Source organism: Pomacea canaliculata, linkage group LG1, assembly GCF_003073045.1.
Source record: "Pomacea canaliculata isolate SZHN2017 linkage group LG1, ASM307304v1, whole genome shotgun sequence".
In the NCBI taxonomy this organism is placed as follows: domain Eukaryota; kingdom Metazoa; phylum Mollusca; class Gastropoda; order Architaenioglossa; family Ampullariidae; genus Pomacea; species Pomacea canaliculata.
The window spans coordinates 25,297,413-25,310,733 of NC_037590.1; the positions used below are offsets into that span (position 1 = coordinate 25,297,413).

The 13,321-nt window shown below is 38.3% G+C and overlaps 1 protein-coding gene across 1 annotated transcript; it reads right to left on the reverse strand.

Moving 5' to 3' along the window:
• Nucleotides 1-48: 48 nt before the first annotated feature.
• LOC112557153 (PRKCA-binding protein-like) lies at nucleotides 49-13,120 on the reverse strand. The gene is given in 10 exon segments (XM_025226814.1): nucleotides 49-2,148; nucleotides 2,517-2,611; nucleotides 2,846-2,946; nucleotides 3,332-3,558; nucleotides 3,981-4,097; nucleotides 6,777-6,845; nucleotides 6,848-6,865; nucleotides 7,199-7,265; nucleotides 10,930-11,170; nucleotides 12,768-13,120. Coding segments are annotated over 10 exon segments (1,299 nt in total). The 5' UTR covers nucleotides 12,869-13,120; the 3' UTR covers nucleotides 49-1,885.
• Between the last annotated feature and the right edge of the window lie 201 nt (nucleotides 13,121-13,321).

The window sequence follows — 13,321 nt, forward strand, 5'->3', positions numbered from 1 at the left end:
TTATTATAATGCAGCAATTTCAAGACAAGGACTGTTTTGGCGGTTGCACTTTTTTTTTTGGGGGGGGGGGGGAGGTTTTCTTCATCTTGCCCACATCCATCAACCACAATTTTGGTAAGAGGCTGCCCAAGTTCTCTGCTGCAAGTCTTGGTGAGCAATTGAGACTTCCACTTCAAACAAATCTTGGTTCAATAGATTTAAACTTTTATCTGAATGGCCTAGAGTATGAATGAAGCTGCTCACCACTCATCTTGCTCTTTGGATATACCAGCCCGCGGAAGCAAAAAAAAAAAACTTACACCAAAATATTTGACACCGACCCACACAACACCTCCTGTTTGTTTTATTGTTAATCTCCCAGACTTTGCCATTGTTGTTATTTGCTAAACCGGAAGCTGTTCTGTTGATAGCCTCATTCTTAAAAAAAATTGTCTGCGATCCATCCAGGTGTTACAGATACAGTGACGATTACCTGTCCTGGGTTCAGTTCTCTTCCCGGGCGTGCGATTTTCTCTGCATGTGTGGCATCTGTTAACAGGGCTGGCTGCCTTGTGTTGAAATAGCCTTAGTTGCTGGCTTGGCGAAAAACGCCAATACCCCCTCATGGTCAGATTGCATGGCCAAATGAGCTGTGAGCCACCCACTGCCATGTTGCTACATTCTCAACAACTGAGGCACACTTCTGTGCTTAAACTAGTAACTTAAACCCAACACAGCATGGAATGATGCTATTACCCAAATATCTTCAGGTCAATTAAAAGTTGTGAAAAAAATCATTTCCACCATGGCTGATCTCCAACATGAAATTTCAAGCAAAATATCTGTTTTAATGTGGCAGTAGATTTTCTACTTGGGAATGGTCAAATTTTATTTAATATTACATTTGAGGATGATCAGCAAGTGTTATCAGTAACACTGGAATCCATGTACCACAGCACTAGCATTGAATTTAAAAAAAGGAAATGAGTGATTTGAAAGAGCAAGCTTTTACTTTCCAGAGTATTGTATCTTGCGAAATTTATAGATTCTCTACCCTTTAATGGGATTCTTTGCACCATCTGTTTCAAACTTATCCTGTTATTTTGCAAATAGATGTACAGAATCATCATAAGCAACATTCTCAGTCTTGCCTAGTCTGCTTCTCAAATTTTTCTCTTTGTAAGTAGGGAAGCACGTTAATTTTGATAATGAGAGAATTTTCTCTAACACAGCATTTCTATGAACATATTTTAAGATAACATTGAACTGAATCAACTGTGCGTACAGCAGGACTGATAAAGGAAATGAGGCATTAAATTTAAAAAGTGCTTGATTTTAAAAAAAAGTTTCCTGGATCATTCTTTAAACAAGAAAAAACTATAATGTATATGTACAATGGTATGAAAGACTTGCAACAACAAGTGTCAGACAGGAAAACAATTTACACAGATTTGGGACTGGAACACCAAGGAGAAAGCAATGGTCACAAGTCAACATCACTTCCCCTGACTTCAATGAGTGCTAATGTAGCATAGACATCGAGTACAAGAAGACTAAACTTTCTGCAATTAGTGACTGCCAGTCCAAGCTGCTGAGAAACTTTTGCTCATAGATTAAGATAAGCCTACACCTTACAGGCCAGCTTGAGACAAAACAAAAAAAAAAAAAACAACCCCAAAGCGGATCAGGTCCTTAGAAATATTCATCTTTAGTGAGATTCTAACCAGACTTGGAATGTCTCTCCCATGTAGCTGCTGCTACCACAGTAGACAGAGATGTTAGGTTATCACCACATTGAAGCCAAATTGAGCAAGAGTTTATGCTTTCTCTGAACTAAACAACAATGAAGAGTTTCTACAGATCAGTAAGTGCAATTGCATCAATCGACAGCTTGTACCCCAGAGTCCTAATCTGTACTGATGAGATTGCCAGTTACAGCAACAGTATTGTTACTGTCACCAGTAGAAGATGCATCCACTCCAACTTCTTCCTCTTCGTCATCATCCTGTCCATCATTGAACTGCCCTGAGGTATCATATGTAAAGGTCCCTCTTGTGAGATCCACCTCAATGGGGAAGACAACAGCCCCAGCCATGGCTTGATGGCAATCAGTGTGATACTTGGACATGGCTGTCACAAACTTCTGAAGCTGGAATACAATGTCTTGCACTGAAAAAGACAAGTTGTTACTGATGAAAAGAAGACAGACACTAGCTTTTTCAATAACAAACACTAGAGCATTTATGCAGGAGACTGGGTGGGGAGGGAGAATGTGGGTGCATGAGAATACAATTTTGCATTACTCATTGCTTTTTTATTTATAAAAGCATCTTCATTATACATGTTCTTGCTAGAAAACATCAAAAGTATAGAGTAAAAAAAATTACATCCATGGAAAGTACATCCAAAAATCTACTCTTTGAACTGTTAAGACACCTGGCCTAATTATTTTGGTTAAGGAATACAATGGTATTTGAAGCCACATCAGAGTAGATTATTCCCCAACAGCACCAGTACAAGCCAAGAATACTGCTGACCATGTTTCTGGTCCAGTAGTTCCATTTTGACCAGCACATCGGAACGCATCTTGGCAAACCTAGACCGTGCTTCCTGACGACATCTTAGCACAAGCCTGTGAAAAGAAAAATAGATTTTCTGGCATATATTAATTTTTTTTTGTTTAAATGGTATGAAAACATTCTGAACCTTAAAGGTAAGCACAGCTCTGCTGCCCAGGTAAACTTGACATTTCTCTCAGAAATCAATCTGTAGCCTGTTTCCTCCTTCAGCATCAGAACACTCCGAGCACTCTGGCTTAAAGGTATCTGTGCTCAGCTAGAAACAGTACATGTTCATAACAATTTACCGGTACTCATAGTTTCCAGTCTCCACTCTGTACAAGGGTTCCTGCAGGGCTGCATAACTGTATTCTTCATCATCCATCTCCTTCACTTTCAAGCAGTATGACTGTTAACATACAGGAAATGACTTCAATTATACATTGAATTACAAGACCTTATTCATCAAACCAATGCAGACTGCACAAGAAAAAGCATTAAGATACTTTCCATACAATGACTCACTAGTTCTACTCTTTGACTGTCAATCTAAAATAGGATGAGAGCATCCTACTTTTGATTGATCTCTAAAACGATTTGTCTTAACATACTTTTTTGTATTGCCCTATGAACTGTATGTTTCAGACATGCACTCATCTCAAATACTATCCACCCCACACTCAACTGGCTTGCTGCCAACATAATGATAAAGCTACAGAATAACAGTGACTCCAGTCCAACCTGAAGCCCTCATCTCACATTCACCCCATTCCTTCTTCTAAGTATCAACTGACCAGGTATTCAAACTTGGCATCTAGATACTTCTTGATGGTAAGGCGCGTGTCTGGTACTGCCTTGTGCAGAAAGGTGTTGAGATCAGAGATCATTGGTTTCACAGTCTTTAACATGTGAATAGCAAACTTTTCCATGTTGCGGTGAGCTTCACCAAACACAGAAAATGCTTCACTAGCAGCAGGCTGTGGTTCACGAACTCCAATGCCCGAGAACACATCACCAAATGCTGCAGAAGAGAAATGGTTTCAGTCATAAAACCAAGCATTATTTCAGTCAAACTGGAAACTGGAAGACATTGTCTCAGATGATATATAATTCTCTGTTTGGAAAAGAGATATCTTTATTGATCTTTAATGAATATTTCTGATTCAAAATGAAGGCTATATGCTGATTACTTTGCAATTTGTTTACAACTGAAAGGTATACAACTAGACAAACAGCTATGCCTTCTTATCACGTTGAACCACTCTCTGCAGAGGCATTGAGACAATGACTGCTATCACCCCACAGAAAGCATAAGGCCATACAGAGATAAGACTTCTATAGACACACAAGCCGAGGAAATCATTCTGCTGAAACTTTTTATTATGTACATGAAAAGCAATTAACTATAAAGTAACAGCCCATAACAAGAGGTTCAATCCTCACCTTTATGAGACTGTGAAAGCTCAAATGTAGCCTTTAACAGTCTCTTGGTGTGGTTGATGAGTCCATTGTAAGTTTCTGCTGTCTTTTCCATCTCCTCCAGCTTTTTGATCAGGCCATCTGTACACCAACAAGAAAGGCCAGCCTAATAACTCTATCATTTCCTTAATGCTAAGGCCACTTCCTCAGAAAAACACATGGACAACATGAGGGTCAGAAGAACAAAAAACAAACAATGGAAGGATAAACAACAGGTCTGATGATGAATAAAGGACAAATACAGAAAATGCAAAGAAAACCAAGTAACAAGGACTGGGAGTATCATGATTAGACGAGCAGGAAAGTAGCAACAAACGGAAAAGAGGGGGAAGGGTGTGACAAAGGACTAGCATTGTGTGGACTATTGTTAGAAGTAAAGCTTAAGGAAGAGGTGCATTTTCAATATACATTTAAAGGATTCAATAGTGAGTAGGTGGCAGATATGGAAAGGGAGAGAGTTCCATTGTTTAACTGCACAGTAACTAAAAATCCTTGCCCATATTGTTTTGTTCTTGTGACAGGAATAGTCAGGAGACTGTCATCAGATGAAGAGCGTAGTTGTCTGGCTGGGATGTAAGGGAAGAGAAGTTGAGAGAAATAGTCAGGGCATGAGCCAGCAAAGAAATTAAAACACAGCATGGACACTTTGTACTGAATGCAAGAAAGGATGGGGAACAAGCGTAGAAAACAAAGGAGACGGGTGACATGGTCCCACTTCTATATCTAAACACCAGATAAGCAGTGGAGTTCTGTACTTTATGGAGTTTATGAAGAAGGTGCATGCAGGGCAGTCTGCAAGCAAGGAGTTGCAGTAAACAAGCTGAAAGGGATGAGTGGGAGGTTGGTAATTTATGTTGAGCCAGCAACTAAGGCTATATCATGCCAAGGCAGTCAGCCCTATAAACAGATGCCACATGCAGAGAAAGAACTGAATGCAGGACAGCCAACCTTCACTGTATTGGTAACAGGCGCTGTTACTCAACCAGGCCACCCTCATAATCAAGCTGAGAACAAATGAACGAACAAACGAGTGTTGGTAGCACATGCAGAGAAAATGTGACAGATGGCACTGATCTTATGTAGCTCATAATAGGCAGACTGTCAGACAGCTGTAAGCTGCTTATCAAGAGTCATGTCTGCAGTGACAATGAATCCCAGATTTTTGATGGATGATGCAAAGTTGATATTGGTTCACCCATCTTGATGTCATCTGACGGACAAACGAGTGAAGGTTGATTTCCTCTTCTTGAGCATAAAAGGGCTTCTGTTTTATCATCGCTGTTTAAGTTTGTTTGTTACCATCCAGTCATTGACATCATTAACACAGGCCTCTATGTCTGCGAGGTGCTGGTAGCAGAGTGAGACTCGGGCAGTGGAGTAGAGCAGTACAATTGCATGTCATCAGCACATGATTAATGAGAAACCTGGTGAGAATGGATGCATGATGAAAGTGATTTTGTGTACAGAATGAACAGAACGGCACCAAATACTGAGCCTTGGGGGACCCAAACAGGAAGCAGGACAAGATGTCAGACCATCATCAAACATAGCCTGCGTCCTATCAGTGAGAAAGGAGCTGAACCATGCTAGTGTGGATCCAGAAATTCCGTAAAGGATGGGAAGTCTATGAAGGAGCAGAGACTGGTCAATAGTGTTGAATGCAGCAGACAGGTCCAGCAGAGTTAAGGCAGAAACATCACCACTGTCAAGGGAAGATAATATATCTGTAGTCATGTTAATTAGTTTCAGTACTGTGAAGAGGTCTAAATGCTGACTGAGCTTGGGGGATAAGGTGATGCTCTTGTAAGCAGGTCCAGAGCTGTGTCAAAACTATTTTCTCCATTATTATAGAAACTGGGAGGTAGTTGTTCGACACATTGACATCAAGCCTGAACAAACATCTAAGCAATAAAGAAGAAGTCTTGTGGGCATTGAGTCATAACTGGCAAGTTGTTGGGTTTGATTTCAGAAGAATTGCCTTTACATCGGCCTCAGAGACTGGTCAAAAGTTGGTCAGAGAGCATCACAGGAGAATATCTCAAGAGATGCTCTAAGGTGCCGACAATGAGCCCAAGGATGATATGATTGAATGTCTGATATCTTGCTAGCAAAATAATCACGAAACACTTGCAGCAGCTGTGAAGCAGGGTAGGCAGTGGGCAGTGGCATTGCCTTGCTAATTCCAGTCATTATTTAACTTAACAGCTTCAACATAAAGTCTAACTGTAAGAGACTGCAGAAACTGCATTAATACAGTATGTGTGCGTAAGCATGTCTGTTTGTGCCTGATGCATTTTTAGCCGTTTGCAGGTTTTTTGACATTTTTCCTAGGTTAAATAATTTGCCCTTATAGTTCGATGTCTCAAACCATGCCGATCCAATCCGTCCCTCAAAATTAAAATGTTTTCATGTCATGCTAGGTTTTCTGGCACAGTTGTTACACCCACCAAGTTTTTACACCAAAGTCATAAGATGTGATGACAGCTACAGCCCTTTTCATCAACACATCATTTTGATAACAGCGTTTGATCAAAACACTTCAACTCATTCACGAATGCATTCACAAATCAAGAAAAGCAGATGACACTACACTAGTTTCTTAAATTAACTGATAGCCCTTTTAGAAAGTTAACCTGTCATTTTTATGGTGTCTACACTAGCCTGATTCAGACAGTAGATGTCAATGCCAATATAAAGTGAGAGGAAGGAAGCATGTGTATAGCATAACAAGCAAACTGTGCTGTGCCATAAGAACTTTACCATTACAAAGGATTGCTCGGCTGAGACCCAGAGCATCAGCAGTATTGGAGCTCATATTTTCAACCACTTGTGCTTCACCTTTTTCAAGACTGAAAATAAATAGTGTTGTCAAATAAAATACTATAAAAAAGCTAAATATTTTTAAAGCTTGTTAAAAAAAAGATTTTGGAACCGAAAATGTAAAGAGAGTTGAACAGATTGCATATTTAATCACTTTCATTTTAAACAATCATTACTTTTACAGTTCATCAGCTTTCAGACCTTTTCGCTGCTAAAAAATCAATGCAGTAACATCCAGGTCACTTTCCATTTATAGGGTCATCACTTGGAATGAAGGATGAGTCAAATAATGGTCACACAGTACATGCATGTGTTAAAAGCCTACATATACACACTACATGTATCTAATCATTTGAACTTACTTATGTCCAGTGTCTTGCCCTGTTTAGGGTCAGCATGAAGCTTATTGTAATTAACAATGACTTCATTCTGAAAGAAAAATATGCACAAATATAAAAAGAAACAATATACTATAATTTACAAATATCTGCTTTATCAGTATAAAAATTATAATGACTGTTTATAATTCTCTTCAAAATACAATTATGTTGCTGACTCAACATCTGTTTGCTCTACACTACAATCTACTGAACACCAACACTACTGTTAGGCAGTTATGACACTTAATTAGAAAGACCTGCATGCTATACATATACATCCTAAATTTGAATAAATAATTATTATAATAATAATAAAAGCTTGATTTATCAAGTTCAGATTTATGCTCACATATGAACATGTGCTCTGCATCTATAAACAATGATTGAAAAAAACAACAGAGAGACAGGCAAAATCTTCATGACATCGAAGACATGGACTAAATAAATTAGAGTAACATTCAGAGCCAGTTGAACCAGAGAATGAAATGAAAAAGTTTAAGAAGTGAGGATGGTTTAGTAGATTTTGACATATTAATGATAAAAAATGTGATTTATATACGGTGTGATCATACTAGTAAAGAAACATGCTCTCAGTGTTTGAGGAAAAAAACAGGGCACAGACAACATACAAAGGAATAGAAGAATAAACAACAGCATGGACAAAGTATTTAAAGGCAAACACAAACGATGCAATGAGGAATAGGGAACAGTTATGACAGAATAAATTACATTGCTGAGGGAGACAAGCAGGCAGGTTAACCATTAGATATCAAAATTAAAAAGGGTTTGTAGATGGACTAACATTATATGGACTGTTGTTAGAAGTAGTGCTCATAAAAGAGATCAGTTTTGTTATGCACATTTAAAGGATTCCATGATGATGATGGATATGGAAGAGGAAAGAGTTTTGCTGCATAGAAACTGGAAAGTCAGTGACCATGTTATTGCAATAGGGACAGGGATGGTTAGTTTCTGAAGAGCAGGGATGAACGGTATGAGCAGTTTAAAGAAGTAGTCAGGGAAGGAGCCTGCAAAGAAATTAAAGCATGGATAGGTGGCTAGTGCAGAGAACAAGAAGCTCTTCTTCTCCTTCTAATGCTCAGACAATAAATCCAGATGCCCTGACAAAGTCTGCTGCACCCTGCAGACACAACAGGGATCTGAAGATCTTTTCTTTCATTGTAAGCCAGATATCTACTCTAGTCAGAACTTGGGTAAAAGAACATCATACAAATAGAGAATCTAGGTATGACCAAATGTATGAAATATTGCAAGTGAAATCGTCCCCGAAAACCTGAAGTAAGGTAGGCAGTGTCACTGAAAATATGTAGTAGCTGTGAAGTAAGATAGGAAGTGGGAAATGGTGTTGGCTTGTTGCATCCCAGTCCTTTAACTGCTGATATCAAACAGTTTCTTGGACGAGATGCAGTTAGTTATCTGGGACTGAAGGTATGGTATCTTGGCCTTGTGGATGCATTTTTGCTAATGCATCATTTTGTAGAGTTGTAGACCTTTTTGTTCATGGCAAGTCTAGTCTTTAACCAAACACATTTAGCATGCCAAAGAATTCATCTTTGCCTCACAGAGTTCAACACAGATCTCTTAGTACCAAAAGCACATTTCAACAGGCACATCAGACATTGAGACGCTGGGACATGACTGTCAAGAGTTTTACAAAGAACACAATTAAGCTGATCAACGGATGGTGACTGGTAGAGGACATGGTGCAGTTGTGCTTTGAATGCCTGTTCGTCAACATTAAGTGGGCGTCTAAAAGCAGGGATCAATAACAGATGTTTACAATCAAGTTCAATGAGTATATAACAGTGGTCAGACAAGAGATACTGAAAAACACTGTCTGACTGCACTAATTTATCATCAGGTCTATGCACAATTCAGTCCAAAATGTGTTTCCTTTTTGTGAGCTGGCTGCAACATGGACCATCAAAACACCATTTCTGACATTTTAACAGTGTCAGCATGGGATGTTTTGTCAAACTGCATGTTTAAAATGTATTTAGGCTGTTGAGTGTTGATTGCTATAGTTGAGTAGATCATTAAGTGTCAGAAAAAAATAAATAGACTAGAACTTATGGAAAGATGCATTTTATCAACATAACCATCTACAGCAGTTTGATTACAGCAGCTTTGGAGACTTATTGGAACAAGATCAAACCACAATCAAAAGAATGATTACCGAAGATGCTGTCAGGCAACATTTTCATCTTATGATATTACAAAATGTCAGAGATTAATAAAGTGAAGCAGTCACTGAACATGTAGTAAATGTGAAAGAAGGTAGGCAGTGGTGTCACATTGCTAGTACTACATCTACTCATTCCACAGCTCATGTCAAAAAGTTTCTTGAAAAAAGTAGAGCTGATTATTTGGGCTTGGAAAACATGTTACTCGTGGACGCATGTGGCTATACATTTTGACAAAAACCAAATTGCCCTGGTTATATCGATCTCCTGAGTTGAACTGATCTTACCATATGATCTAATAAGCCCACATCATAACAACACCAAAAGTTGAATCAGTCCACGACCAGGCTAAATGAATAATGAGTACTGACAACAAATATCTGCATATACATTTAATAAGAACATCCACCCTAAAGAATAATTACAAAGGCTTAAAAAAAAAACCAAACAAACCCATAATTTAACTTCAAGAGAAAATTGTTGTGACGTTGTGTGATTTGTTTTCTGAATGTGTATTGCCATGTGGGCATTTTAGTTCAGAAAGATGGTGGATAAACTTGTTAAATAATCGATAGCTTTGTTGGTAATATCGGACACTAAAAGCTACTCCTGTTATCGGAGATCAATTTTTTGGGGGCCTGGACTTTCAATGTTAGGACGGTATGGACATTACAGGGTCTATTTGACTCAGGTGTGGGTGGGGTAGACATGACTAGAGTGATATAGTTTGGGTTGCAATGACTACTGACCCAATGAACATGCAGTCTCTTTCAAAATGTACTTCACTTATTTCATATGATTTTTGCATAAAATTGCAATTTAGGGGAAGCAGTCTATCTCAAAAGGCACTTAATTTTTTTTTTCACACGCAACTTTTGCAAAAAAGTCGTAATAGAGCACAAACTGTTGGGTTGTAAGTTGGGATGGGGGTTGGGGGGTGGGGTGGGGTGGGAATTGGTGTTTTACGCCGTGTCAGCAACTAAGGCTATATTACGGCAAGCAGCCAGCCCTGTAAACAGATGTCACGTGCAGAGAAAGATCAGCGTGCCCGAGACGAGAAATGAACTCAGGGCAGCCAACCTTCACTGTATTGGTGACAGGCGCTATCCGTTGCGCCACTGGACCGCTCAAGTTGGGATGGGGAGGTAGTCGTAATAGAGATGACATTTATACATTGATATACATCTGTGAAAAATTTTTGGGTTGTAACTAAGAGGGGGCTCATAACATGGAAGGTCTTAATAAAGTTTTTCTGGATACATTTTGAAGCAAACAAGAGATATATTGCACTGTCAAAACTTGCATTAACAGTGGTTGCATTTATTACAAATATGAATTATAATTTTCTCACAGGCCAAGCAAATGTGGAAATGGCTAACAGTGACTTAATGATCTCATTTTTTTTCTTGATGATTATATAGAAACATGAAAATGAATTTTAAAAAATGTCAGAAGATAGGAGAAACTAACAAATACTTGTAAGGTAACATCTCTTTGAATGAAATATACCTTAACAGACTGTATCATTCGAGCAACTTCCACTTTTGTCCGTCCCTTGACTGACTGACCATTAACGCCAACAATTTCATCACCTGCTGCTAAAGAGCCATCCCTGGCAGCAGGTGTGTTATCAAAGACCTGAACCACATACAGGCATGGGCAGAGTGGAGCACCACCACCTATGCTGATGCCAATCAAATTTTGAGTGTCCTTCTTCAAACTAACACTCCCGGATGTCACAGTCATACCCCTGAAAATAGTACATGAAGGAGAAAGTAAGACATAAGAGAAAATCTGATATTCACCAAATGCTGTACAATCTATATTTATAGTTTTTTTCTTCTAATGATGAAGCCTTTGACACATCTTTACTATGCCTAAGCATTTAATCTGACAACGAGCAAACTTATGCAAGTAGTGAAGAGAAAATAACTGTTTTAGTCCTTATGATCTGTTCAAATAAACTACAAAAATTATGCCCATTTACCTACTATACACAAAAGCCTAACGTGGGCTTTAAAAAAAATTAAAGAAGTAATGCTTTTTTTCAAAAAACGTTGTGTTCAGGAAAACAGTCTAAACCAGAACAATTAACCTAGTATGTTCAGGCTTTTTTTTTTTAATTTAAAGCTTTCACATGTTAGTAAGCTCTGCCATTTTCATGGACAATAAGATACTTAAGCTATATATTTTAAGGCACAAGCAGGTAATCTGACTGAATATGATGAAGAAAATGAATATATGCACTGTTCAAATCAAATGGTTAGCTGCACTAAACTGTTCATCCCTTTGCATATTAAGTTTGCTTATTAGTACTTAATGGCTTAGGGAGAATAGGCAATAATTGTACACAAGCAGTAAAAGGCATGAAGGTCAGCCAAAATAAACATTCATTTTAAAAAAAAATTAGGTATAATGACATGTCTCTAACTATTTATTAATCATGGTCATGAAAGAAAACCCAAATCCTAATCACCACACTTGTAATGTATGTCAAATGATGTATGTAATGCATTACTGCTTTTGCCATTTTTTTTATCATTCTAAGAATAGTAAGGTGTAATACGTTTGATTTGGAATTTGTATATTTTGTAGGGGAAAAAAACAAAAACTTACATTTTGCTGGATCTTTAAACAGCTTCCAACAAAATGAAAATAGCAACTAAAGTGGTGCAAAAATAGCTAAAGATATAAGATAAGAATGTTACAAATGTTCTCAATAATAAGGTTAATAGGAGAACATTATGCTTAGATGGAACCACTCACCAAGTTCGCAACTTCAAAGTAGCAGGCCTTGTCTGAGCATATTATAATTTATAGGAGGCATGCTACTTTTAAGTGGTCTAACCTGTATGTGTGTATATATATCACTGGCTAAGCAGTTACAGGTCTGCACTTTCGGCTACAGTTAGGTACTCTGCTTAGCAAGCTCAATCTCACAAGGTGTGCAATTTTCATAAGAGCAGTATGTTTATATTTCTTAGTCTTACATGTGAATAATTATAGGTATGTATTCTACACCATCATTACCCATAATGCTTTGACAAGATAGCAAGTACCACTGGACTTATCAACATTATATTTTTCATTGTTTCCTCCTACATCTACCCCAAGTCTGTTCATGACAAGAGAAGCATGTTTATACTGATATTAGTGTTATGCACAATTGTTTACAAGTACCCCACCTAGGCCTAAAGCAAAAAGAATCATCCACCACTTCGATATGCAGCATAAAACACTGCTCCACACTGTGGCAAGTATTAAGCAATAATAACCTGTTTTTGGATAATGAGGCCAAGATGGTGATTTCCAAATATTTTGAAAGCTGAGCAAAGTTCTGTACTTACATTGAATCTTCCCATGGCAATGCGAGGTGCTTATTTTTATCGGAATATAAATCATCAAAATCCATGGTTGGTACTAATGAATATTCATGCTGTGCATCCATGTGCAATGCTATAGAGAACTAAAACTGTTCCCAAACTTTTCCTGTTGCACTGCCACGGAGTAAAAGGCCTTTCTCTAACTCTTAGTGCCAACAGCTGTGACACTGTACAGCCCATAGTTTATAAAATGGTCGTTAACGCTGTCATTTTCTGTGCAGCACAGGCCATAGGCATCTAAGCAGTTGACACAGAATGCCACGTCGCCCCGACACCTGCTACCAGTTGTTTGGGTCACGTGCTAACTATAGGCAATTGGGGCATACCGAGTTGTAGTGAATGACTCACTTTCTGTTTGCAAGTGCTATAAATGCTTGGACTCTAGGAGGGAATTTTAAATTATATCGAAGTGTACCAGCATATCTGACGTTTGCACAAATGTAGAACGTACTTCTGCACGTAAATCGTTGACTCACACCCTTTCTTAACTAAATGAATAAAGATCTACATTTGTGAGT